The sequence below is a fragment of the Lampetra fluviatilis genome, chromosome 15 (assembly GCF_964198595.1).
Source record: "Lampetra fluviatilis chromosome 15, kcLamFluv1.1, whole genome shotgun sequence".
Lineage (NCBI taxonomy): Eukaryota > Metazoa > Chordata > Hyperoartia > Petromyzontiformes > Petromyzontidae > Lampetra > Lampetra fluviatilis.
Genome location: NC_136289.1, coordinates 5528411 through 5554650, shown reverse-complemented (window position 1 = coordinate 5554650; position 26240 = coordinate 5528411). Strand labels below are relative to the sequence as shown.

General features: G+C 56.6%; 1 protein-coding gene across 1 annotated transcript in view; it reads left to right on the top strand.

The window, feature by feature from the left end:
* The window catches only part of LNX1 (ligand of numb-protein X 1), a 94998-nt gene extending 69610 nt beyond the window's left edge, over positions 1-25388 (top strand). Inside the window, 12 exon segments of the mRNA XM_078862994.1 lie at positions 306-526; positions 2633-2734; positions 13236-13435; positions 15747-16118; positions 16518-16649; positions 16651-16761; positions 18577-18720; positions 19121-19286; positions 20885-21119; positions 22295-22432; positions 23122-23280; positions 25164-25388. Of these exon segments, the coding sequence (XP_078719120.1) occupies positions 306-526; positions 2633-2734; positions 13236-13435; positions 15747-16118; positions 16518-16649; positions 16651-16761; positions 18577-18720; positions 19121-19286; positions 20885-21119; positions 22295-22432; positions 23122-23280; positions 25164-25299 (2116 nt within the window). The 3' untranslated portion in view covers positions 25300-25388.
* Positions 25389-26240: the final 852 nt, after the last annotated feature.

Genomic DNA, 26240 nt, shown 5'->3' with positions numbered 1-26240 from the left:
AGTTTGCGTCTCTCTCTCTCTCTCTGCCCGTGGTCCCGTGGATTTTTCTCCGGGTCCCCTGGTTTTTCCCCTCCACGTTTAGAATCGACAGCTGCTATAAATTCCCACACGAAGGCGAGCCACTTCGTTGAGCCGTACAGCTCAGTGGGCCTTAGCTGGTGAAAAAAAAAAAAAAAATTTTAGTCTAAATAGATTCACCGCTCGCGGGTCCGTGCTGCAAGCGGCCATTGGCACCGCCGTCGCCGCTTGCCGTTGCCGTGCTGGGCGCTCGCTCACCGGGGCCGGGGGGCCGTCGTCTGTGTCAGGTGCCCCGGCACGGCGGCGTTCCGCGAGGCGGAGGAGAAGCGGCGCAAGGCGGCGGCGGCCTGGGGGGGCGGCGGCGGCCACGGCGCGGACAGCTCGGCGCAGCACGCTCTCGCGCTGCTCAACGCCGGCGTGTGCTCCGTGGAGGCCATCGCACTGCTCTCCGACGAGCCGGGACTCGTCAACCCCGGGTTCCAGCTCAGCTCCGAGGAGGAGCTCGACAGTCGGTTCCTGCTCCCGCTCGCTTACTCACTCGCTCGCTCGCTTACTCACTCGCTCACTCACTCACTCACTCACTCGCTCGCTTACTCACTCGCTAACTCGCTCGCTCACTCACTCGTGTGTTCACTCACTCGCTCGCTCACTCACTCGCTCGCTCACTCACTCACTCGCTAACTCGCTCGCTCACTCACTCACTCACTAACTCACGTGTTCACTCACTCATGTGTTAGCTCACTCACTCACTCGCTCGCTCACTCACTCGTGTATTCACTCACTCACTCACTCGCTCGCTCACTCACTCACTCACTCGCTAACTCGCTCGCTCACTCACTCACTAACTCACGTGTTCACTCACTCATGTATTAGCTCACTCACTCACTGACTCACTCACTCGCTCACTGACTCACTCACGTGTTAATTCACTCGCTCGCTCACTCACTCGCTCGCTCACTCACTCACTCGTGTGTTCACTCGCTCATTCACTCACTCGCTTGCTCGCTCACTCACTCGCTCACTCACTCGCGTGTTCACTCACTCACTCACTCATGTGTTCACTCGCTCACTCACTCGCTCAATCACTCACTTGCTCACTCACTCGTGTGTTCGCTCACTCACTCACTGGCTTGCTCACTCACACACTCACTCACTCGCTCGCTCACTCGTGTGTTCACTCACTCACTCACTGGCTTGCTCACTCACACACTCACTCACTCGCTCGCTCACTCGTGTGTTCACTCACTCACTCACTGGCTTGCTCACTCACACACTCACTCACTCGCTCGCTCACTCGTGTGTTCGCTCGCATGTTCACTCACTCACTCACTAGCTCACTGGCTTATTCACTCACTCGCATCTTAGCTCACTCTATCGCTCGCTCGCTCGCTAGCTCACGCTCTTGGCGGGGCTGTTGTCACGCTGTAGGTGAGGCTGTAGTCACGCTGTAGGTGGGGCTGTAGTCACGCTGTTGGTGAGGCTGTAGTCACGCTGTAGGTGGGGCTGTAGTCACGCTGTAGGTGAGGCTGTAGTCACGCTGTAGGTGGGGCTGTAGTCACGCTGTTGGTGAGGCTGTAGTCATGCTGTAGGTGGGGCTGTAGTCACGCTGTAGGTGAGGCTGTAGTGACGCTGTAGGTGGGGCTGTAGTCACGCTGTAGGTGGGGCTGTAGTCACGCTGTAGGTGAGGCTGTAGTGACGCTGTTGGTGAGGCTGTAGTCACGCTGTAGGTGAGGCTGTAGTCACGCTGTTGGTGAGGCTGTAATCACGCTGTAGGTGAGGCTGTAGTCATGCTGTAGGTGAGGCTGTAGTGACGCTGTTGGTGGGGCTGTAGTCACTCTGTAGGTGAGGCTGTAGTGACGCTGTTGGTGGGGCTGTAGTCACGCTGTAGGTGGGGCTGTAGTCACGCTGTAGGTGGGGCTGTAGTCACGCTGTAGGTGAGGCTGTAGTGACGCTGTAGGTGAGGCTGTAGTGACGCTGTTGGTGGGGCTGTAGTCACTCTGTAGGTGAGGCTGTAGTGACGCTGTTGGTGGGGCTGTAGTCACGCTGTAGGTGAGGCTGTAGTCACTCTGTAGGTGAGGCTGTAGTCACGCTGTAGGTGGGGCTGTAGTCACGCTGTAGGTGAGGCTGTAGTGACGCTGTTGGTGGGGCTGTAGTCACGCTGTAGGTGAGGCTGTAGTCACTCTGTAGGTGAGGCTGTAGTCACTCTGTAGGTGGGGCTGTAGTCACGCTGTAGGTGGGGCTGTAGTCACGCTGTAGGTGAGGCTGTAGTGACGCTGTTGGTGGGGCTGTAGTCACTCTGTAGGTGAGGCTGTAGTGACGCTGTTGGTGGGGCTGTAGTCACGCTGTAGGTGAGGCTGTAGTCACTCTGTAGGTGAGGCTGTAGTGACGCTGTTGGTGAGGCTGTAGTCATGCTGTTGGTGAGGCTGTAATCACGCTGTAGGTGAGGCTGTAGTCACTCTGTAGGTGAGGCTGTAGTGACGCTGTTGGTGAGGCTGTAGTCATGCTGTAGGTGAGGCTGTAGTGACGCTGTAGCTGAGGCTGTAGTGACGCTGCTGGTGTTGCTAGACGTAGTGCGGCTCGCTTGACTGTGCCGTGCTGGGCCGTGTCGCCCCAGTCGGCGATGGAGACGTGGGCCGACGGACGAGAGGCTCCAGCAGGGACAGCGCCCCCCCCTCGCGCAGCGACAGCTCCTCCGGCGGGGAATCGTCCGGCTCCGGTAACGTCCTCACCACCACCACCGCCATTACCACCACAATTACCACAACCACCACCGCAAATGCCACCACCGCCAATTCCGCCACTACCGCCACCACCACCATTACCACCACAATTACCACCACCGCAAATACCACCACTGCCAATACCGCCACTGCCACCGCCATTACCACCACCACCAATTCCTCCACTATCACCACCGCCGCCATTACCACCACCACCAATTCCGCCACCACCGCCACCACCACCGCCACCGATGCCACTACCAACTCCACCACTGCCATGAACTTCACCGCCACCGCAACCACCACCAACTCCACCGCAACCACCACCCACTCCAGTGCCACCACCACCGCCACCACCGCCGCCACCACCAGGGCCGGTTCAAGGCGTGGGGGCTTTAGGGGCTGCAGCCCAGGGGCCTCCGCCAGCTGGAGGAGATGAAGTGAAAAGTTACTTCGTTTGTGAATCCTGAATTTTATTTGTTGTTGTTAGCGTTGTAACAATACATTTGATTTTTCTTTAACTTTGTTTTCCTTTTGAAAATATTACTGGGGGGGGGGGCCTCAGAGTACCTGCAGCCCAAGGGCCGACACAACCTTAATCCGGCCCTGGCCAAGACCACCATCAATATCCGCCAACACCGTCGCCACCCTCACCACAACCACCACTACAATCACCACCACAACCACCACTACAATCACCACCACAACCACTATTACAATCACCACCACAACCACCACTACAGTCACCACCACTGTAGCCGCTGCCACCACAACTTAGCAGCTGCCATGCCGTGTTGACACCTTTTCTACCCCTCACCACCACCACCACGTGATGCTGTCACCTTCTCTACCCCTCACCACCCTCACCACGTGATGCTGACACCTTCTCTACCCTCACCACCCTCACCACGTGATGCTGTCGCCTTCTCTACCCCTCACCACCCTCACCACGTGATGCTGACACCTTCTCTACCCCTCACCACCCTCACCACGTGATGCTGACACCTTCTCTACCCCTCACCACCACCACCACCACGTGATGCTGTCACCTTCTCTACCCCTCACCACCCTCACCACGTGATGCTGTCACCTTCTCTACCCCTCACCACCACCACCACCACGTGATGCTGTCACCTTCTCTACCCCTCACCACCCTCACCACGTGATGCTGACACCTTCTCTACCCCTCACCACCACCACCACCACGTGATGCTGTCACCTTCTCTACCCCTCACCACCCTCACCACGTGATGCTGACACCTTCTCTACCCCTCACCACCACCACCACCACGTGATGCTGTCACCTTCTCTACCCCTCACCACCACCCTCACCACGTGATGCTGACACCTTCTCTACCCCTCACCACCACCACCACCACGTGATGCTGACACCTTCTCTACCCCTCACCACCACCACCACCACGTGATGCTGTCACCTTCTCTACCCCTCACCACCCTCACCACGTGATGCTGACACCTTCTCTACCCCTCACCACCCTCACCACGTGATGTTGACACCTTCTCTACCCTCACCACCACCACCACGTGATGTTGTCACCTTCTCTACCCCTCACCACCCTCACCACCACGTGATGCTGTCACCTTCTCTACCCCTCACCACCCTCACCACGTGATGCTGACGCCTTCTCTACCCCTCACCACCACCACCACCACCACGTGATGCTGTCACCTTCTCTACCCCTCACCACCACCCTCACCACGTGATGCTGTCACCTTCTCTACCCCTCACCACCACCACGTGATGCTGACACCTTCTCTACCCCTCACCACCCTCACCACGTGATGTTGACACCTTCTCTACCCCTCACCACCACCACCACCACGTGATGCTGTCACCTTCTCTACCCCTCACCACCACCACCACCACGTGATGCTGTCACCTTCTCTACCCCTCACCACCCTCACCACGTGATGCTGACACCTTCTCTACCCCTCACCACCCTCACCACCACGTGATGCTGTCACCTTCTCTACCCCTCACCACCACCCTCACCACGTGATGCTGTCACCTTCTCTACCCCTCACCACCCTCACCACGTGATGTTGTCACCTTCTCTACCCCTCACCACCCTCACCACGTGATGCTGACACCTTCTCTACCCCTCACCACCACCACCACGTGATGCTGACACCTTCTCTACCCCTCACCACCACCACCACGTGATGCTGACACCTTCTCTACCCCTCACCACCCTCACCACCACGTGATGCTGTCACCTTCTCTACCCCTCACCACCCTCACCACGTGATGCTGACACCTTCTCTACCCCTCACCACCCTCACCACGTGATGCTGACACCTTCTCTACCCCTCACCACCACCCTCACCACGTGATGCTGACACCTTCTCTACCCCTCACCACCCTCACCACGTGATGCTGTCACCTTCTCTACCCCTCACCACCACCACCACCACGTGATGCTGACACCTTCTCTACCCCTCACCACCCTCACCACGTGATGTTGACACCTTCTCTACCCCTCACCACCACCACCACCACGTGATGCTGTCACCTTCTCTACCCCTCACCACCCTCACCACGTGATGTTGACACCTTCTCTACCCCTCACCACCCTCACCACCACGTGATGCTGACACCTTCTCTACCCCTCACCACCCTCACCACGACGTGATGCTGACACCTTCTCTACCCCTCACCACCCTCACCACCACGTGATGCTGTCACCTTCTCTACCCCTCACCACCCTCACCACGTGATGTTGACACCTTCTCTACCCCTCACCACCCTCACCACGTGATGTTGTCACCTTCTCTACCCCTCACCACCACCACCACCACGTGATGCTGTCACCTTCTCTACCCCTCACCACCCTCACCACGTGATGTTGACACCTTCTCTACCCCTCACCACCCTCACCACGTGATGTTGTCACCTTCTCTACCCCTCACCACCACCCTCACCACGTGATGTTGTCACCTTCTCTACCCCTCACCACCACCACCACCACGAGATGCTGTCACCTTCTCTACCCTCACCACCACCACCACGTGATGCTGTCACCTTCTCTAACCTCACCACCCTCACCACGTGATGTTGACACCTTCTCTACCCCTCACCACCCTCACCACGTGATGCTGTCACCTCTCTACCCTCACCACCACCACCACCACGTGATGCTGACACCTTCTCTACCCTTCACCACCCTCACCACGTGATGCTGTCACCTTCTCTACCCTCACCACCCTCACCACCCTCACCACGTGATGCTGTCACCTCTCTACCCTCACCACCCTCACCACGTGATGCTGTCACCTTCTCTACCCCTCACCACCACCACCACGTGATGCTGACACCTTCTCTACCCCTCACCACGTGATGCTGACACCTTCTCTACCCCTCACCACCCTCACCACGTGATGCTGACACCTTCTCTACCCCTCACCACCCTCACCACGTGATGCTGACACCTTCTCTACCCCTCACCACCACCACCACGTGATGCTGACACCTTCTCTCCCCCTCACCACCCTCACCACGTGATGCTGACACCTTCTCTACCCCTCACCACCACCACCACGTGATGCTGTCACCTTCTCTACCCCTCACCACCACCACCACGTGATGCTGACACCTTCTCTACCCCTCACCACCCTCACCACGTGATGTTGACACCTTCTCTACCCCTCACCACCCTCACCACGTGATGCTGACGCCTTCTCTACCCCTCACCACCCTCACCACGTGAAGCTGACACCTTCTCAACCCCTCACCACCCTCACCACGTGATGTTGTCACCTTCTCTACCCTCACCACCACCACCACGTGATGCTGTCACCTTCTCTACCCCTCACCACCCTCACCACGTGATGCTGACACCTTCTCTACCCCTCACCACCCTCACCACGTGATGCTGACACCTTCTTTACCCCTCACCACCACCACGTGATGCTGTCACCTTCTCTACCCCTCACCACCCTAACCACGTGATGCTGTCACCTTCTCTACCCCTCACCACCACCACCACCACGTGATGCTGACACCTTCTCTACCCCTCACCACCACCACGTGATGCTGTCACCTTCTCTACCCCTCACCACCCTAACCACGTGATGCTGACACCTTCTCTACCCCTCACCACCACCACCACCACGTGATGCTGACACCTTCTCTACCCCTCACCACCCTCACCACCACGTGATGCTGTCACCTTCTCTACCCCTCACCATCACCACCACCACCACGTGATGCTGTCACCTTCTCTACCCCTCACCACCACCACCACGTGATGCTGTCACCTTCTCTACCCCTCACCACCACCACCACCACCACGTGATGCTGATACCTTCTCTACCCCTCACCACCACCACCACGTGATGCTGTCACCTTCTCTACCCCTCACCACCCTCACCACCACCTTCTCTACCCCTCACCACCACCACCACGTGATGCTGTAACCTTCTCTACCCCTCACCACCACCACCACTACGTGATGCTGACACCTTCTCTACCCCTCACCACCCTCACCACGTGATGCTGACACCTTCTCTACCCCTCACCACCCTCACCACGTGATGCTGTCACCTTCCCTACCCCTCACCACCACCACCACCACGTGATGCTGTCACCTTCTCTACCCCTCACCACCCTCACCACGTGATGTTGACACCTTCTCTACCCTCACCACCACCACCACCACGTGATGCTGACACCTTCTCTACCCTCACCACCACCACCACCACCACGTGATGCTGTCACCTTCTCTACCCCTCACCACCCTCACCACGTGATGCTGACACCTCTCTACCCCTCACCACCACCACCACGTGATGCTGTCACCTTCTCTACCCTCACCACCACCACCACCACGTGATGCTGACACCTTCTCTACCCTCACCACCACCACCACCACGTGATGCTGTCACCTTCTCTACCCCTTACCACCCTCACCACCACGTGATGCTGACACCTTCTCTACCCCTCACCACCCTCACCACCACGTGATGCTGACACCTTCTCTACCCCTCACCACCCTCACCACCACGTGATGCTGACACCTTCTCTACCCCTCACCACCCTCACCACCACGTGATGCTGACACCTTCTCTACCCCTCACCACCACCACCAGCACGTGATGCTGACACCTTCTCTACCCCTCACCACCCTCACCACGTGATGCTGACACCTTCTCTACCCCTCACCACCACCCTCACCACGTGATGTTGTCACCTTCTCTACCCCTCACCACCACCACCAGCACGTGATGCTGACACCTTCTCTACCCCTCACCACCCTCACCACGTGATGTTGTCACCTTCTCTACCCCTCACCACCCTCACCACGTGATGTTGACACCTTCTCTACCCCTCACCACCACCACCACGTGATGCTGTCACCTTCTCTACCCCTCACCACCCTCACCACGTGATGCTGACACCTTCTCTACCCCTCACCACCCTCACCACGTGATGCTGTCACCTTCTCTACCCTCACCACCCTCACCACGTGATGCTGACACCTTCTCTACCCCTCACCACCCTCACCACGTGATGCTGACACCTTCTCTACCCCTCACCACCACCACCACGTGATGCTGACACCTTCTCTACCCCTCACCACCCTCACCACGTGATGCTGACACCTTCTCTACCCCTCACCACCACCACCACGTGATGTTGACACCTTCTCTACCCCTCACCACCCTCACCACGTGATGCTGTCACCTTCTCTACCCCTCACCACCCTCACCACGTGATGCTGTCACCTTCTCTACCCCTCACCACCACCACCACGTGATGCTGTCACCTTCTCTACCCCTCACCACCACCACCACCACCACGTGATGCTGTCACCTTCTCTACCCCTCACCACCACCACCACCACGTGATGCTGTCACCTTCTCTACCCCTCACCACCACCACCACGTGATGCTGACACCTTCTCTACCCCTCACCACCCTCACCACGTGATGCTGACACCTTCTCTACCCCTCACCACCACCACCACGTGATGCTGACACCTTCTCTACCCCTCACCACCCTCACCACGTGATGCTGTCACCTTCTCTACCCCTCACCACCACCACCACGTGATGCTGACACCTTCTCTACCCCTCACCACCCTCACCACGTGATGCTGTCACCTTCTCTACCCCTCACCACCCTCACCACGTGATGCTGTCACCTTCTCTACCCCTCACCACCCTCACCACGTGATGCTGACACCTTCTCTACCCCTCACCACCACCACCACCACGTGATGCTGTCACCTTCTCTACCCCTCACCACCACCACCACGTGATGCTGACACCTTCTCTACCCCTCACCACCCTCACCACGTGATGCTGTCACCTTCTCTACCCCTCACCACCACCCTCACCACGTGATGCTGACACCTTCTCTACCCTCACCACCACCACGTGATGCTGTCACCTTCTCTACCCCTCACCACCACCCTCACCACGTGATGCTGTCACCTTCTCTACCCCTCACCACCACCACGTGATGCTGTCACCTTCTCTACCCCTCACCACCCTCACCACGTGATGCTGACACCTTCTCTACCCCTCACCACCACCCTCACCACGTGATGCTGACACCTTCTCTACCCTCACCACCACCACGTGATGCTGTCACCTCTACCCCTCACCACCCTCACCACGTGATGCTGACACCTTCTCTACCCCTCACCACCACCCTCACCACGTGATGCTGACACCTTCTCTACCCTCACCACCACCACGTGATGCTGTCACCTTCTCTACCCCTCACCACCACCCTCACCACGTGATGCTGTCACCTTCTCTACCCCTCACCACCACCACGTGATGCTGTCACCTTCTCTACCCCTCACCACCCTCACCACGTGATGCTGACACCTTCTCTACCCCTCACCACCACCACCAGCACGTGATGCTGTCACCTTCTCTACCCCTCACCACCCTCACCACCACGTGATGCTGTCACCTTCTCTACCCCTCACCACCCTCACCACCACGTGATGCTGACACCTTCTCTACCCCTCACCACCCTCACCACCACGTGATGCTGTCACCTTCTCTACCCCTCACCACCCTCACCACGTGATGCTGTCACCTTCTCTACCCCTCACCACCCTCACCACGTGATGTTGACACCTTCTCTACCCTCACCACCACCACCACGTGATGCTGACACCTTCTCTACCCCTCACCACCCTCACCACGTGATGTTGACACCTTCTCTACCCTCACCACCCTCACCACGTGATGTTGACACCTTCTCTACCCTCACCACCACCACCACGTGATGCTGACACCTTCTCTACCCCTCACCACCCTCACCACGTGATGTTGACACCTTCTCTACCCTCACCACCCTCACCTCGTGATGCTGACACCTTCTCTACCCCTCACCACCAACCTCACCACGTGATGCTGACACCTTCTCTACCCCTCACCACCCTCACCACGTGATGTTGTCACCTTCTCTACCCCTCACCACCCTCACCACGTGATGCTGACACCTTCTCTACCCCTCACCACCCTCACCACGTGATGTTGTCACCTTCTCTACCCCTCACCACCCTCACCACGTGATGTTGACACCTTCTCTACCCTCACCACCACCACGTGATGCTGACACCTTCTCTACCCCTCACCACCCTCACCACGTGATGCTGACACCTTCTCTACCCTCACCACCCTCACCACGTGATGCTGACACCTTCTCTACCCCTCACCACCCTCACCACGTGATGTTGACACCTTCTCTACCCTCACCACCCTCACCACGTGATGCTGTCACCTTCTCTACCCCTCACCACCACCACGTGATGCTGTCACCTTCTCTACCCCTCACCACCACCCTCACCACGTGATGCTGTCACCTTCTCTACCCCTCACCACCACCCTCACCACGTGATGCTGTCACCTTCTCTACCCCTCACCACCACCACGTGATGCTGTCACCTTCTCTACCCCTCACCACCACCACGTGATGCTGACACCTTCTCTACCCCTCACCACCACCACGTGATGCTGACACCTTCTCTACCCCTCACCACCCTCACCACGTGATGCTGACACCTTCTCTACCCCTCACCACCCTCACCACGTGATGTTGACACCTTCTCTACCCCTCACCACCCTCACCACGTGATGCTGACACCTTCTCTACCCCTCACCACCCTCACCACGTGATGCTGTCACCTTCTCTACCCCTCACCACCCTCACCACGTGATGCTGTCACCTCTCTACCCTCACCACCCTCACCACGTGATGCTGTCACCTTCTCTACCCCTCACCACGTGATGCTGACACCTTCTCTACCCCTCACCACCCTCACCACGTGATGCTGTCACCTTCTCTACCCCTCACCACCCTCACCACGTGATGCTGTCACCTCTCTACCCTCACCACCACCACCACGTGATGCTGACACCTTCTCTACCCCTCACCACCCTCACCACGTGATGCTGACACCTTCTCTACCCCTCACCACCACCACCACGTGATGCTGTCACCTTCTCTACCCCTCACCACCACCACCACGTGATGCTGACACCTTCTCTACCCCTCACCACCCTCACCACGTGATGCTGACACCTTCTCTACCCCTCACCACCACCACCACGTGATGCTGTCACCTTCTCTACCCCTCACCACCCTCACCACGTGATGCTGACACCTTCTCTACCCCTCACCACCCTCACCACGTGATGTTGACACCTTCTCTACCCCTCACCACCCTCACCACGTGATGCTGACACCTTCTCTACCCCTCACCACCCTCACCACGTGATGCTGTCACCTCTCTACCCTCACCACCCTCACCACGTGATGCTGACACCTTCTCTACCCCTCACCACCACCACCACGTGATGCTGACACCTTCTCTACCCCTCACCACCCTCACCACGTGATGCTGACACCTTCTCTACCCCTCACCACCACCACCACGTGATGCTGTCACCTTCTCTACCCCTCACCACCCTCACCACGTGATGCTGACACCTTCTCTACCCCTCACCACCACCACCACGTGATGCTGACACCTTCTCTACCCCTCACCACCACCACCACGTGATGCTGACACCTTCTCTACCCCTCACCACCCTCACCACGTGATGCTGACACCTTCTCTACCCCTCACCACCACCACCACGTGATGCTGTCACCTTCTCTACCCCTCACCACCCTCACCACGTGATGCTGACACCTTCTCTACCCCTCACCACCACCACCACGTGATGCTGACACCTTCTCTACCCCTCACCACCCTCACCACGTGATGTTGACACCTTCTCTACCCCTCACCACCCTCACCACGTGATGCTGACGCCTTCTCTACCCCTCACCACCCTCACCACGTGATGCTGTCACCTTCTCTACCCCTCACCACCCTCACCACGTGAAGCTGACACCTTCTCAACCCCTCACCACCCTCACCACGTGATGTTGTCACCTTCTCTACCCTCACCACCACCACCACGTGATGCTGTCACCTTCTCTACCCCTCACCACCCTCACCACGTGATGCTGACACCTTCTCTACCCCTCACCACCCTCACCACGTGATTTTGACACCTTCTCTACCCCTCACCACCACCACCACGTGATGCTGTCACCTTCTCTACCCCTCACCACCACCACCACGTGATGTTGACACCTTCTCTACCCCTCACCACCCTCACCACGTGATGCTGTCACCTTCCCTACCCCTCACCACCCTCACCACGTGATGCTGTCACCTTCTCTACCCCTTACCACCCTCACCACGTGATGCTGTCACCTTCTCTACCCCTCACCACCCTCACCACGTGATGCTGTCACCTTCTCTACCCCTCACCACCCTCACCACGTGATGCTGTCACCTTCTCTACCCCTCACCACCCTCACCACGTGATGCTGTCACCTTCTCTACCCCTTACCACCCTCACCACGTGATGCTGTCACCTTCTGTACCCCTCACCACCCTCACCACGTGATGCTGTCACCTTCTCTACCCCTCACCACCCTCACCACGTGATGCTGTCACCTTCTCTACCCCTCACCACCCTCACCACGTGATGTTGACACCTTCTCTACCCCTCACCACCCTCACCACGTGATGTTGACACCTTCTCTACCCCTCACCACCCTCACCACGTGATGCTGACACCTTCTCTACCCCTCACCACCCTCACCACGTGATGTTGTGACCTTCTCTACCCCTCACCACCCTCACCACGTGATGCTGTCACCTTCTCTACCCCTCACCACCCTCACCACGTGATGCTGTCACCTTCTCTACCCCTCACCACCCTCACCACGTGATGCTGACACCTTCTCTACCCCTCACCACCCTCACCACGTGATGCTGACACCTTCTCTACCCCTCACCACCCTCACCACGTGATGCTGTCACCTTCCCTACCCCTCACCACCACCACCACGTGATGCTGACACCTTCTCTACCCCTCACCACCAACCTCACCACGTGATGCTGACACCTTCTCTACCCCTCACCACCACCACCACCACGTGGCGTGTGGTAGAGCTGTCCCCGGGCTCTCCGGTGCGCGAGGGCGCCGTGTCGACGCTGGAGCTGCGCCGTGCCGACCCCTACGAGGAGCTGGGCGTGATGGTGGTGGGCGGCAGCGACACGCCGCTCGACAGCATCGTGGTGCAGCAGGTGCTGCGGCCCGGCCTCGCCAGCCGCGACGCTCGCCTGCTGCCAGGAGACCGCATCCTCAAGGCACGCGCGCACCCCCAGAGACAAACACCCCCAGAGACAAACACCCCCAGAGACAAACACCCCCAGAGACAAACACCCCCAGAGACAAACACCCCCAGAGACACACCGTGTCGTCGTCGTCGTCGTCACGTGTGTGTGCGTGCATACGTGGGTGTGTGTGTGTGTACATACGTGGGTGTGTGTGTGTGTGTGTACATACGTGGGTGTGTGTGTGTGTGCGTGTACATACGTGGGTGTGTGTGTACATACGTAGGTGTGTGTGTGTGTACATACGTGTGTGTGTGCGTGTGTGTGTGTACATACGTGGGTGTACCCGCTCGTTGTACGTACATCACGATTCATGGGCACATGGTGTAGTGTATAGTGTAGTGTGTAGTGTATAGTGTAGTGTGTAGTGTATAGTGTAGTGTATAGTGTAGTTTATAGTGTAGCGTATAGTAGTGTACTGTATAGTAGTGTATAGTGTAGTGTATAGTGTAGTGTATAGTGTAGTTTATAGTAGTGTATAGTGTAGTGTATAGTGTAGTGTGTAGTGTGTAGTGTAGTGTATAGTGTAGTGTATAGTGTAGTGTATATTGTAATGTGTAGTGTAGTGTGTAGTGTAGTGTATAGTGTAGTGTATAGTGTGGTGTATACTAGTGTAGTGTATAGTGTAGTGTATAGTGTGGTGTATACTAGTGTAGTGTATACTAGTGTAGTGTATAGTGTAGTATATACTAGTGTAGTGTATAGTGTAGTGTAGTGGTGTATAGTGTAGTGTATAGTAGTGTAGTGTATAGTGTAGTGTATAGTGTATAGTGGTGTAGTGTATAGTGTAGTATATACTAGTGTAGTGTGTAGTGCATAGTGTAGTGTATAGTGTAGTGTATAGTAGTGTAGTGTATAATAGTGTAGTATATAAGAGTATAGTGTATAGTGTAGTGTATAGTGTAGTGTATAGTAGTGTATAGTAGTGTAGTGTATAGTGTAGTGTATAATAGTGTAGTGTATAGTGTAGTATATAGTGTAGTGTATAGTGTAGTGTATAGTGTAGTGTATACTAGTGTAGTGTATAGTGTAGTGTATAGTAGTGTAGTGTATAGTAGTGTAGTGTATAGTGTAGTGTGTAGTGTAGTGTATAGTGTAGTGTATACTAGTGTAGTGTATAGTGTAGTGTATAGTATAGTGTATAATAGTGCAGTGTATAGTGTAGTGTATAGTAGTGGATAGTGTAGTGTATAGCGTAGTGTATACTAGTGTAGTATATAGTGTAGTGTATAGTATAGTGTATAATAGTGTAGTGTATAGTGTAGTGTAGTAGTGTAGGATATACTAGTGTAGTGTATAGTAGTGTATAGTGTAGTGTATAGTGTAGTGTATAGTAGTGTATAGTGTAGTGTATAGTAGTGTATAGTGTAGTGTATAGTAGTGTATAGTGTAGTGTATAGTGTAGTACAACATCTTGCTGGCACCAATCTCTTCTGATGTCGTCGTCAAGCCCATTCTCCTCTCTTTCCGGCTTCCTTACATTTTTCCGAACGACACAATTTTTACTTAAACAAAGCTAAACTCAACTATTTGTACTTCACCAGGTAAGGCCCACTGAGCTATGCTGCTGTCTTTCATAAGCGACCTGGCCACCACAGATGATAGCCCAACGAAGTGGCTTATCGCGTTGACAATTACAGCAGGAGCCAAATACTCTGAACGCACGTTGCTTCTAAAAGTGGAGGGAAAAACTGGAGGACCTGGAGATGAACCAAATATAGAGCAGGAGTCAAACAACAACAACAGCAGCAGCAGCAACCTTCATTCGCCACTAAGTGGCGGCGACGTCAGCACGACGCTCGTGCCAGGCTAGGTGCACTTGGAAGCTGTTGCGGGAAGTGTTGAAGGCTCGCCGCTGGCAGGAGGAGGCCGCGGCAAAGACCCAGGTGCCCGTGTGTTGACTGCTGCGCCAGACTAGGTTCACGAAGTCACGGGACAGAGCTGCACAGGAGGTCGCGTGGGTCGCCTGACTGAGATGCGGATAGCTCCAAATGAAGTTTGAGATGCGGAGATGCGATGGGATGCAGATAGCTCCAAATGAAGTTTGAGTTGCGGAGATGCGATGAGATGCAGATAGCTCCAAATGAAGTTTGAGATGCGGAGATGTAATGAGATGCAGATAGCTCCAAATGAAGTTTGAGATGCGGAGATGCGATGCCTCTGCTCCCTCTTAACCACTTTGCTGCGTTCTGGCCGCCCGCCCATCATCACCTCGGGGAAGGGGGTCGATAACTGAAGTTGTCCTTCATCCCCCCCCCACCCCCCCCGCCCCACGCCGGCGCAGGTGAACGGCGTGGACATCGGCAGCGTGCCGCACGAGTTTGCGCGCGCCGCGCTCGCCGAGCCGTGCCGCTGCGTGCGTCTGCGCGTGCTGCGCGACGCTCACCACGCCGCCTTCGGGCCCGACGGGGCGGCCCCCCCCCCCGGGGCGGCGGCAGCGGCGGCCTCCTCCTCGCGCTCGCCCCCACGGCGCTCCTACCGTCGCTCGGCGTCCTCGGCGTCGGCGTTGGCGGCGGCGGGAGGGGCGGGCGCCGCCCACCAACGGGAGTCGCACCGGCTCCCGCGCCGGCACACGTGCCGGGACTTCCGCGGCGGAGAGACGCGGCGCGGGGACGGCCTCGCCGCGGCCGCTGGGCCTGGAAATGAAAGCCTCCAGGTGACCATGATGATGATGACGAATATGATGATGATGATAATGACGTTGACAATAATTACGTTAAAGATGATGATGATCAGTTTAATACGTAGGCTTTATGGATGATTATGATGTTGACGACGACGATAATTATGTTGACGATGATAATTACGACGATGATGACGACGATGATGACGGCGACGATGATGATGACGATGACGAATATGATGATGATGATGACAATGGTGATGTTGACGACAAAAATCATGTTACCGATGATGATGATGATCAGTTTAACACGTAGGCTTTATGGACGACGACGACGATAACTACGTTAACAACGACGACGACGACGACGACAACGAAGAGTGATGACGTTAACGACGACGACGTCCCGTGACCGCGCGGTGCCGGCCCCAGGTGGTGTTGAGGAAGCGCTACTCGGGCGAGGTGCTGGGAATCCGATTGGCCGAGGCGGCGTGCGGCGGCGGCGGTGGCGGCGGGGGCCCCTCGGAGCTGCCGGCGGGGGTCATGGTCCAGCGCGTGCTGCTGGGGGGGGGTGGCGGCCAGGGAGGGCGCCCTCCGTGCGGGCGACCGCGTCATCGCCATCAACGGGCGCGATGTGCGCAGGGCCACCACGGAGCAGGCGGTCGCCATCATACAGGCAAGGGGGTGGGGGTGGTGGGGGTGGGGGTGGGGGTGGAGGTGGTGGTGGAGGTGGGGGTGGGGGTGGGGGTGGTGGTGGAGGTGGGGGTGGGGGTGGTGGTGGAGGTGGGGGTGGGGGTGGTGGTGGTGGGGGTGGGGGTTGTGGAGGTGGAGGTGGGGGTGGGGGTGGGGGTGGTGGTGGTGGGGGTGGGGGTGGTGGTGGGGGTGGAGGTGGGGGTTGTGGAGGTGGAGGTGGGGGTGGGGGTGGAGGTGGTGGTGGAGGTGGAGGTGGGGGTGGGGGTGGTGGTGGTGGTGGGGGTGGTGGTGGGGGTGGGGGTGGAGGTGGTGGTGGAGGTGGTGGTGGGGGTGGGGGTGGGGGTGGTGGTGGGGGTGGTGGTGGGGGTGGGGGTGGAGGTGGTGGTGGAGGTGGAGGTGGGGGTGGGGGTGGTGGTGGTGGTGGAGGTGGGGGTGGAGGTGGTGGTAGAGGTGGGGGTGGGGGTGGGGGTGGTGGGGGTGGGGGTGGGGGTGGGGGTGGTGGTGGTGGGGGTGGTGGGGGTGGTGGTGGTGGGGGTGGTGGGGGTGGTGGTGGTGGGGGTGGTGGGGGTGGAGGTGGTGGGGGTGGGGTTGGGGGTGGTGGGGGTGGTGGTGGTGGTGGGGGTGGTGGTGGTGGGGGTGGTGGTGGGGGTGGTGGGGGTGGTGGGGGTGGAGGTGGGAGTGGGGGTGGTGGTGGGGGTGGAGGTGGTGGGGGTGGAGGTGGTGGGGGTGGGGGTGGAGGTGGGAGTGGGGGTGGTGGTGGGGGTGGAGGTGGGGGTGGAGGTGGTGGGGGTGGAGGTGGTGGAGGTGGGAGTGGGGGTGGAGGTGGTGGTGGAGGTGGTGGGGGTGGGGGTGGTGGTGGGGGTGGAGGTGGAGGTGGGAGTGGGGGTGGAGGTGGTGGAGGTGGGGGTGGAGGTGGTGGAGGTGGGAGTGGGGGTGGAGGTGGTGGTGGAGGTGGTGGGGGTGGGGGTGGAGGTGGGGGTGGAGGTGGTGGAGGTGGGAGTGGGGGTGGAGGTGGTGGTGGAGCTGTGTATGCTGCGCGCGTGAATCACATCCGGAATGTTTATCCTGGGGGAGGAATCCGGTGAGCTGTCGAGCTCTTTTTCGCAGTTGTCCCGTCGGGGCACGGGGTCACAAGGTGACAGCAACAAACGATACAAAAGCACGGCGCATGTACAGTACCTTGAACTTCTTTTGCACCGTACGTAGCCAACCGTGCTAATCGGAGTGCAAAGTATAGGAAAGGTGAGAAAAATAACAAAAACAAAAACTCAACTATTTTACCAGGTAAGGCCCACCGAGCTATTTGGTACTTTTTCGGAAGCGACCTGCCCACAAATTCATAGCCAAAAGCGCAGTGGCTCATCACGTGACTCATCACGTGGAAATGTGTAGCAGCCAAATAATCCAAATACTTTAAAATGATTAGTAACTCGACGGTGCTGCAGCTGCTGCCGCTGCGTTTCACAGACACGGCCTGCAGTCGTCCCGGAGTAGAGGGCGACATTGCTGAGCGTGTAATCCCAATCGAGTAATTTGCGGGGTCATATTTCAAATTTGGCAAATTTGAAACCCATGATGCCGGCCGCGGGATCTTTGAAACATCCGCTGGGTGGAAGCGCGATGGCACGTCGTGGCGGTTTCACGGTGAACACAGCCGCAGGAATGTCCAGGGCGACGTTCACCCGACGTGCGAGTCGGGTGAACGTCGCGGGCGCTGACGAACGTTGTCGTACCCCTCTCCCTCCCCTCTCTCTCTGTGTGCGCGCGATCGCCCCGCTCGACGCGCCTGCGCCTGCAGTCGTGCCAGGACCGCGTGCACTTCGTGGTGTCGCGACAGTGCCGGCCGCACATTCCCGAAATCCTGCACGAGGTGGTCCCCAACAACAACAACAACGACCACAACGCTGGCGCCACCGCTGCAGCGGCAGCGGCGCTGAGCACCGTGAGGGCCCCGCAACACGAGCACTACCACTGACCCTGATGCTGACCCTGACATTGACCCTAATACTGACGCTGACCCTGACCCTAATAATGACCCTGACACTGATGCTGATACTGACGCTCACCCTGATACCGATACTAAAACTAATACTAGCACGAGCCCTAACACTGACCCTAACAATGACCCCGACACTGACCCTGACACTGACCCTGACACTGACCCTGATACTCGCACTACCGGCACGAACCCTAACACTGACCCGAATCGTAAAACTAATCCCGTCACTAACCCCTAACCCTCACCCTCACCGTAGCCCTAACCCAGTGCACGCGGGTGCGCGCATTGTGCGTGCGCGTTGCATGCATTCATCCGTGCGTGCGTGTGTACATGCCCCCCCCAGGGCTCGCCGTGGCAGGAGAAGACAGTGCGTGTCTCGAAGGCCCCCCACGAGTCTCTGGGGATAACGGTGGCGGGGGGTCTGGGCAGCCTCGGGGGGGACCTCCCGATCTACGTGACGAGCGTGGACCCGCACGGCTCGCTGGGCCGCACGCGCAACGTCCGCACGGGTGAGGAGGAGGTGGCGCTCTCGGCACGCACCGCGGGGGGCGCTGGCCACTAACGAACCGCGGAGTGGAAACCGTCGTGGCGCGAAACTTGATGGTCGTCCCCGCAGCAGTGGTGGCGGCAGTGACAGTGGCGGTGACGGCTTTATTGGCGAAACGAAGACGGTCGCCGCATCGCGCGGCGCTTTCAGAAGCGCCTCTGCGGCCGTCTGGAACGCTCTTCCTTCCGATGTTAGGAAGCCACCGGAGCTGTGCACTTTTAAATGATCATCGTCGAGATTGAAAACTCGTTTCTCGAGAACTGCTTTTTGTGTCCTTCGGCCATGCCTCCCATGAGCGCTGTTGGCTACGTACGGTGCGAAAGAAGTTCAACATGCACACTGCTGTACACTGCACGACTATACACGACACCAGTATACAGTACACTACACACTACTAAACACTCCACTACTAAACACTGCAGTCCTCTATACACTATACACTACACCACTAAACACTAAAGTCCTCTATACACTATACACTACACTCTACACGCTACAGTCCTCTATACACTATACACTACACGCTACACTACTAATCACGAGGAAGCCACTGGAGCTGTCTCGAGCTTTACTCGATGATTGAGAGCTGCACCGGCTCCGAGTGGCCTGGTCACTACTGCCATCTCGTGGTCGTCATTGAATTTTTGAAAACTATAAAGCGAGAAGCAATTTTTTTATTTTACCCGGCAAGGCCCACTGAGCTATGTTGCTCGCTTTCAGAAGTGACCTGGCCACAAGTGATAGCCCGACGAAGTGGCTTAGCATCGTCACGTGGACATTTATAGCAGCCAAACGCTCTGAGCGCGCGATGTCGATTGTAAACGTGGAGGGAAAAACCGGAGGGCCCGGAGAAAATTCCACGCGACCACGGGGATAGAGAGAGACACGCAAACTCTAATTACAGGTAGTCCCCGAGTTACGATGGGGTCCGACTTACGATGTTTCGATCTTACGATGGCGATAGCGATACGGCAAAATTGCCATCGACAACCTAACATCGTTCAAGTATGCAGACGACGGACAGAATCTTGGCGACTACAGTACAATATGATACGTTACGATACGTTCAATGCATGTACGATGCGTAGCTTTAGCGATTTAATTTTAAGGTTACCACGATACGATACGTTCAATGCATGTTCAAAGTTTTTTTATATAGCAGATAGGATTGTTTCCTGAAAAAAACTTTCTATTTAATTGCAGTTCATATAGGTAGGCTAAGCATTTACATTATTTTTTTTACTTTACATTTTACTGTGCAATACAGTATTTTAATAATAACATACAGTATATATAGTTTATACAGTACGCTACTGTAAATTGCTGTTTTGCTAAATTATCACCATTCTTTAAGACTCCTGGGTAGGCTAGCCCATCTTCGACTCACGATATTTTCGACTTACGATGGGGTCGTCGTAACGCATCTCCATCGTAAGTAGACGACTACCTGTACACAGCAGGCGTCACGCTCGCGATGGAACCCACGACCTCCTGTCCTCTGTCTGCGCGTCGTCCCACGCTCACCCCGCGTGTCCGTCCCCCGTGTCTGTGCGTGCGCAGGCGACGTGCTGCTGAGCGCGAACGGCAGCGACCTGACGCGCCTGACGCACGCCGAAGCCGTGGCCGGGCTCAAGGCCGGCGCGGCGATGCCCACGGTGGAGCTGCACGTGCTCTCCCACGTCTCCTCCGCCGCAGCGTCGCCCACCAACTCCTCGCCCACCTCGGCCACCGCGTCGCCCGCCAGCGTCGGCGAGGAGCGAGGGGCCGGCCGCAGGGATGGGCAGCGCAGAGACAGGTCGGCGTGGAGAGAGGCGGAGGGCACCGTGTGTGTACGTGTGTGTGTGTACGTGTGTGTACGTGTGTGTACGTGTGTGTGTGTACGTGTGTGTGTATACGTGTGTACGTGTGTGTGTATACGTGTGTGTGTGTGTGATTGTGTACGTGTGTGTGTGTGTGTACGTGTGTGTGTGTACGTGTGTACGTGTGTGTGTGATTGTATACGTGTGTGTGATTGTGTACGTGTGTGTGTGTACGTGTGTGTGTGTGTACGTGTGTGTGTGTGTGTATACGTGTGTACGTGTGTGTGTATACGTGTGTACGTGTGTGTATATGTGTGTGTGTGTGATTGTGTACGTGTGTGTGTGTGTACGTGTGTGTGTGTGTACGTGTGTGTGTGTACGTGTGTACGTGTGTGTACGTGTGTGTGTGTACACGTTGGAACAGTAGGGGGTACAGGTGGTGCATCGGCCAGTCATCTCAGTCAGTCGACCCCTGGGTCTGCCCTGTGACCGGCGGGCGTTCGACACTTACTTCACGTGGCCTCAACGTGCACACAGCCTGGCACAAGCGCCGTGGTGACATCACCGCCACTTAGTGGCGAATTGCGGTTGTTGTTGTGTGTATGTGTATGGGGAGCGATAGTGCCGTGGTTAGTGCACTGCGCAATTAACCCGGCAACCCCGGTTCAATTCCCGCTCACGGCCAACATCAGTGACGATTATTTGAACCGGTCCTGGGCCGTCCCTAGGTCGACTCAGCCTCAAATGAGTACCTGGTGCGGTGTGTAGTAAACATCGCCACTGGGGTGACAAAGGCGGCCGGGCGTGGTGCTGGCCACCCACCCCCTCGTGTGCCATGCCGGCCTTCATAAGTGCTACTCGCTAACAGCACTTGCCCCAAACAGTCTGTTATGGCTATACGGGGGATATTTTTCTTTGTGTGGACGTGTGTGTGTGTCACGGAACCCATGACACATGAGTCTATCCCGTGACCTCCTGTCAGAGAGCCTTCGGCACTTCACGTGGTCTCGTAGTGCACCTAGCCTGGCACGAGCGCCGTGGTGATATCGACACCACTTATTGGTGAATAGCAGCCGCTACTGCTGTTGTCGATGTTGTTGACCCCACAGGCCGCTGTTGTTGTTGTTGACCCCGCAGGCCGCTGCTGTTGTTGTTGTTGTTGACTCCGCAGGCCGCCGAGAGCGACGTCGACCGACGAGGAGGAGGCGGCCGCCCAGGCGGACAACGAGCGCAACGAGGAGGGGGGCGCCGCCACGGGGGAGCGCCTCACCTGGACGCCCTCCTGGGTCACCTGGCTCAGCCTGCCCAGGTGAGCACCGCTGGGGGGGCGGGCGGGGACTGTGGGTGAGCGTGAGGGTGAGCGGGGACCGTGGGTGAGCGTGAGGGTGAGCGGGGACCGTGGGTGAGTGTGAGGTTGAGTGGGGACTGTGGCCTGCGACCGGTTTAGATAATCGTCACTGGTGTTGGCCGTGAGTGGGAATCGAACCCGGGTCGTCGGGTTTATTGCGCATCGCGCTAACACACTGACACACACTGACACACTAACACACTGACACACACTGACACACTAACACACTGACACACACTGACACACTAACACACTGACACACACTGACACACTAACACACTGACACACACTGACACACTAACACACTGACACACACTGACACACTAACACACTGACGCATACTGACACACACACTGACACACACACTGACACACACACTGACACACTAACACACTGACGCATACTGACACACACACTGACACACACACTGACACACACACTGACATACGCTGACACACACTGACACACTAACGCACACTGACACACACACGCTGACACACACACACACACTGACACACGCTGACACACGCTGACACACACTGACACACGCTGACACACTGACACACACTGACACACTGACACACACACATTGACACAAGCGTGTTTGCGGTACGCTCTCTGGCACGCGCCGCCACCCGGCCACGTCGCAGCGCGCTGCAGAGGCAGAAGGAGGTCGTGTTGGTGCGCGGCACGTCGGGCAGCCTGGGCTTCAGCATCGTGGGCGGCTTCGAGGAGAACCGCCACACGCAGCCCTTCCTCGTGAAGCACATCGTGCCCGGCACGCCCGCCTTCAACGACGGGCGCCTCAGGTGCGGGCGCCGTCTCGCTCTCTCTCCGTCCGTGGTGTCACCCTGATCGTGTCTCTCTGTGTGATCTCACCCTGTGATCTCACTCTGAGATCTCACTCTGTGATCTCACTCTCATCGTCTCTCTCTCTGTGATCTCACTCTGTGATCGTCTGTCTCTCTCTGTGATCTCTCTCTGTGATCTCTCTCTGTGTGATCTCTCTCTCTGTGATCTCACTCTGTGATCTCACTCTGAGATCTCACTCTGTGATCTCACTCTGTGATCTCACTCTGTGATCTCACTCTGAGATCTCACTCTGTGTGATCTCACTCTGTGATCTCACTCTGTGATCTCACTCTGTGATCTCTCTGTGATCTAACTCTGTGATCTCTCTCTGTGATCTCACTCTGTGATCTCACTCTGTGATCTCACTCTGAGATCTCACTCTGTGTGATCTCACTCTGTGATCTCACTCTGTGATCTCACTCTGTGATCTCTCTGTGATCTCACTCTGTGATCTCACTCTGTGATCTCACTCTGTGATCTCACTCTGTGATCTCACTCTGAGATCTCACTCTGTGTGATCTCACTCTGTGATCTCACTCTGTGATCTCACTCTGTGATCTCACTCTGTGATCTCACTCTGTGATCTCACTCTGTGTGATCTCACTCTGTGATCTCACTCTGTGATCTCACTCTGTGATCTCACTCTGTGATCTCACTCTGTGTGATCTCACTCTGTGATCTCACTCTGTGATCTCACTCTGTGATCTCACTCTGTGATCTCACTCTGTGATCTCACTCTGAGATCTCACTCTGTGTGATCTCACTCTGAGATCTCACTCTGTGATCTCACTCTGTGATCTCACTCTGTGATCTCACTCTGAGATCTCACTCTGTGTGATCTCACTCTGTGATCTCTCTCTGTGATCTCACTCTGTGATCTCTCTCTGTGATCTCACTCTGTGATCTCACTCTGTGATCTCTCTCTGTGATCTCACTCTGTGATCTCTCTCTGTGATCTCACTCTGTGATCTCACTCTGAGATCTCACTCTGTGATCTCACTCTGTGATCTCTCTCTGTGATCTCTCTCTGTGATCTCACTCTGTGATCTCACTCTGAGATCTCACTCTGTGTGATCTCACTCTGTGATCTCACTCCCATCGTCTCTGTCTCTGTGATCTCACTCTGTGATCTCACTCTGAGATCTCACTCTGAGATCTCACTCTGTGATCTCACTCTGTGATCTCACTCTGTGTGATCTCACTCTGTGATCTCACTCTGTGATCTCACTCTGTGATCTCACTCTGTGTGATCTCACTCTGTGATCTCACTCTGTGATCTCACTCTGTGATCTCACTCTGTGATCTCACTCTGAGATCTCACTCTGTGTGATCTCACTCTGTGATCTCACTCTGTGATCTCACTCTGTGATCTCACTCTGTGATCTCACTCTGTGATCTCACTCTGTGATCTCACTCTGTGATCTCACTCTGAGATCTCACTCTGTGATCTCACTCTGTGATCTCTCTCTGTGATCTCACTCTGTGATCTCTCTCTGTGATCTCACTCTGTGATCTCACTCTGTGATCTCTCTCTGTGATCTCTCTCTGTGATCTCACTCTGTGATCTCACTCTGAGATCTCACTCTGTGATCTCACTCTGTGATCTCACTCTGTGATCTCACTCTGAGATCTCACTCTGTGTGATCTCACTCTGTGATCTCACTCTGTGATCTCACTCTGAGATCTCACTCTGTGATCTCACTCTGAGATCTCACTCTGTGATCTCACTCTGTGATCTCACTCTGTGATCTCACTCTGAGATCTCACTCTGTGATCTCTCTCTGTGATCTCACTCTGTGATCTCTCTCTGATCATCTCTCCCCTCGTACGCGTGTGGCAGGTGCGGCGATCGCATCGTGGCCGTGAACGGGAGGAACACGGCCGGCATGAACCACGCGGCGCTCGTGCGCACGCTCAAGGAGCTGCGGGGCAAGGTCTCGCTGACCGTCATCTCCCTGCCCGGCTCCCACGTCTAGCGGACGCCACCGCCGCCGCCACCACCGCCGCCACCACCACCACCACCGCCACCACCGCCACCACCACCACCGCCACCCGCCGCCGCCACCACCACCACCACCACCGCCACCACTACCACCACCACTACCACCACCACCGCCGCCACCACCACCACCGCCACCACCACCACCGCCACCACCGCCACCACCACCACTACCACCACCACCATCACCACCACCATCACCACCGCCACCACCACCACCGCCACCACCGCCACCACCACCACCACCACCGCCACCACCACCACCGCCGCCGCCGCCGGCGCCCGGCTGGGCCGAGCGTCCGTCGCTCGGGTCGGGACGGAGAAAACGACAGAAACAAAACGCTCCCCCCCCCCCCCCCCCCGTGTTAGACGGCCCGCTTCACCAACCGCGGCTGACCTCCCCGGCCCCAGAGCGCGGCTACATTGTGCTGGAGGCAGTCCAGCAAGTAGGATTTGTTTTTTTACTTTACACGAAGCCCCTCCGGTTTAGCAGAGTTTCCGAGTGTTCTATTCGTACGTGTGTGTGTGTGGATTTCCTCCGGGCACTCCTCGTTTGCTCACACGTGCAAAAATAATAATACGCGTTGGCACAATGAGACTCAATGAGGCTGTTCTCGTTGTAAGTTTATTGTGGAGTCGGACGGCACTGTGGTTGATGAAGGGGTTTAACAAGGCGGCTCAATACCAATTTTATGGGGAAGTTAAGAGGGGTTGTCCTATGGAACTGCCCTCCTGCCACCGGAATGTGGAATTTCCACCACTATCCGAAAGCCTCGGATGCAGGTGTGAATGTCGACCCCCCACGCTCATCCGAGCAGAGAGACATTTTAAAGTCATCCTGGTTTTTTAAGAATCATTATTGTTTCACAATTCCTTAAAACTGGCGCTTTGTAAAACGGTGAGAAGTCATTTCCAACC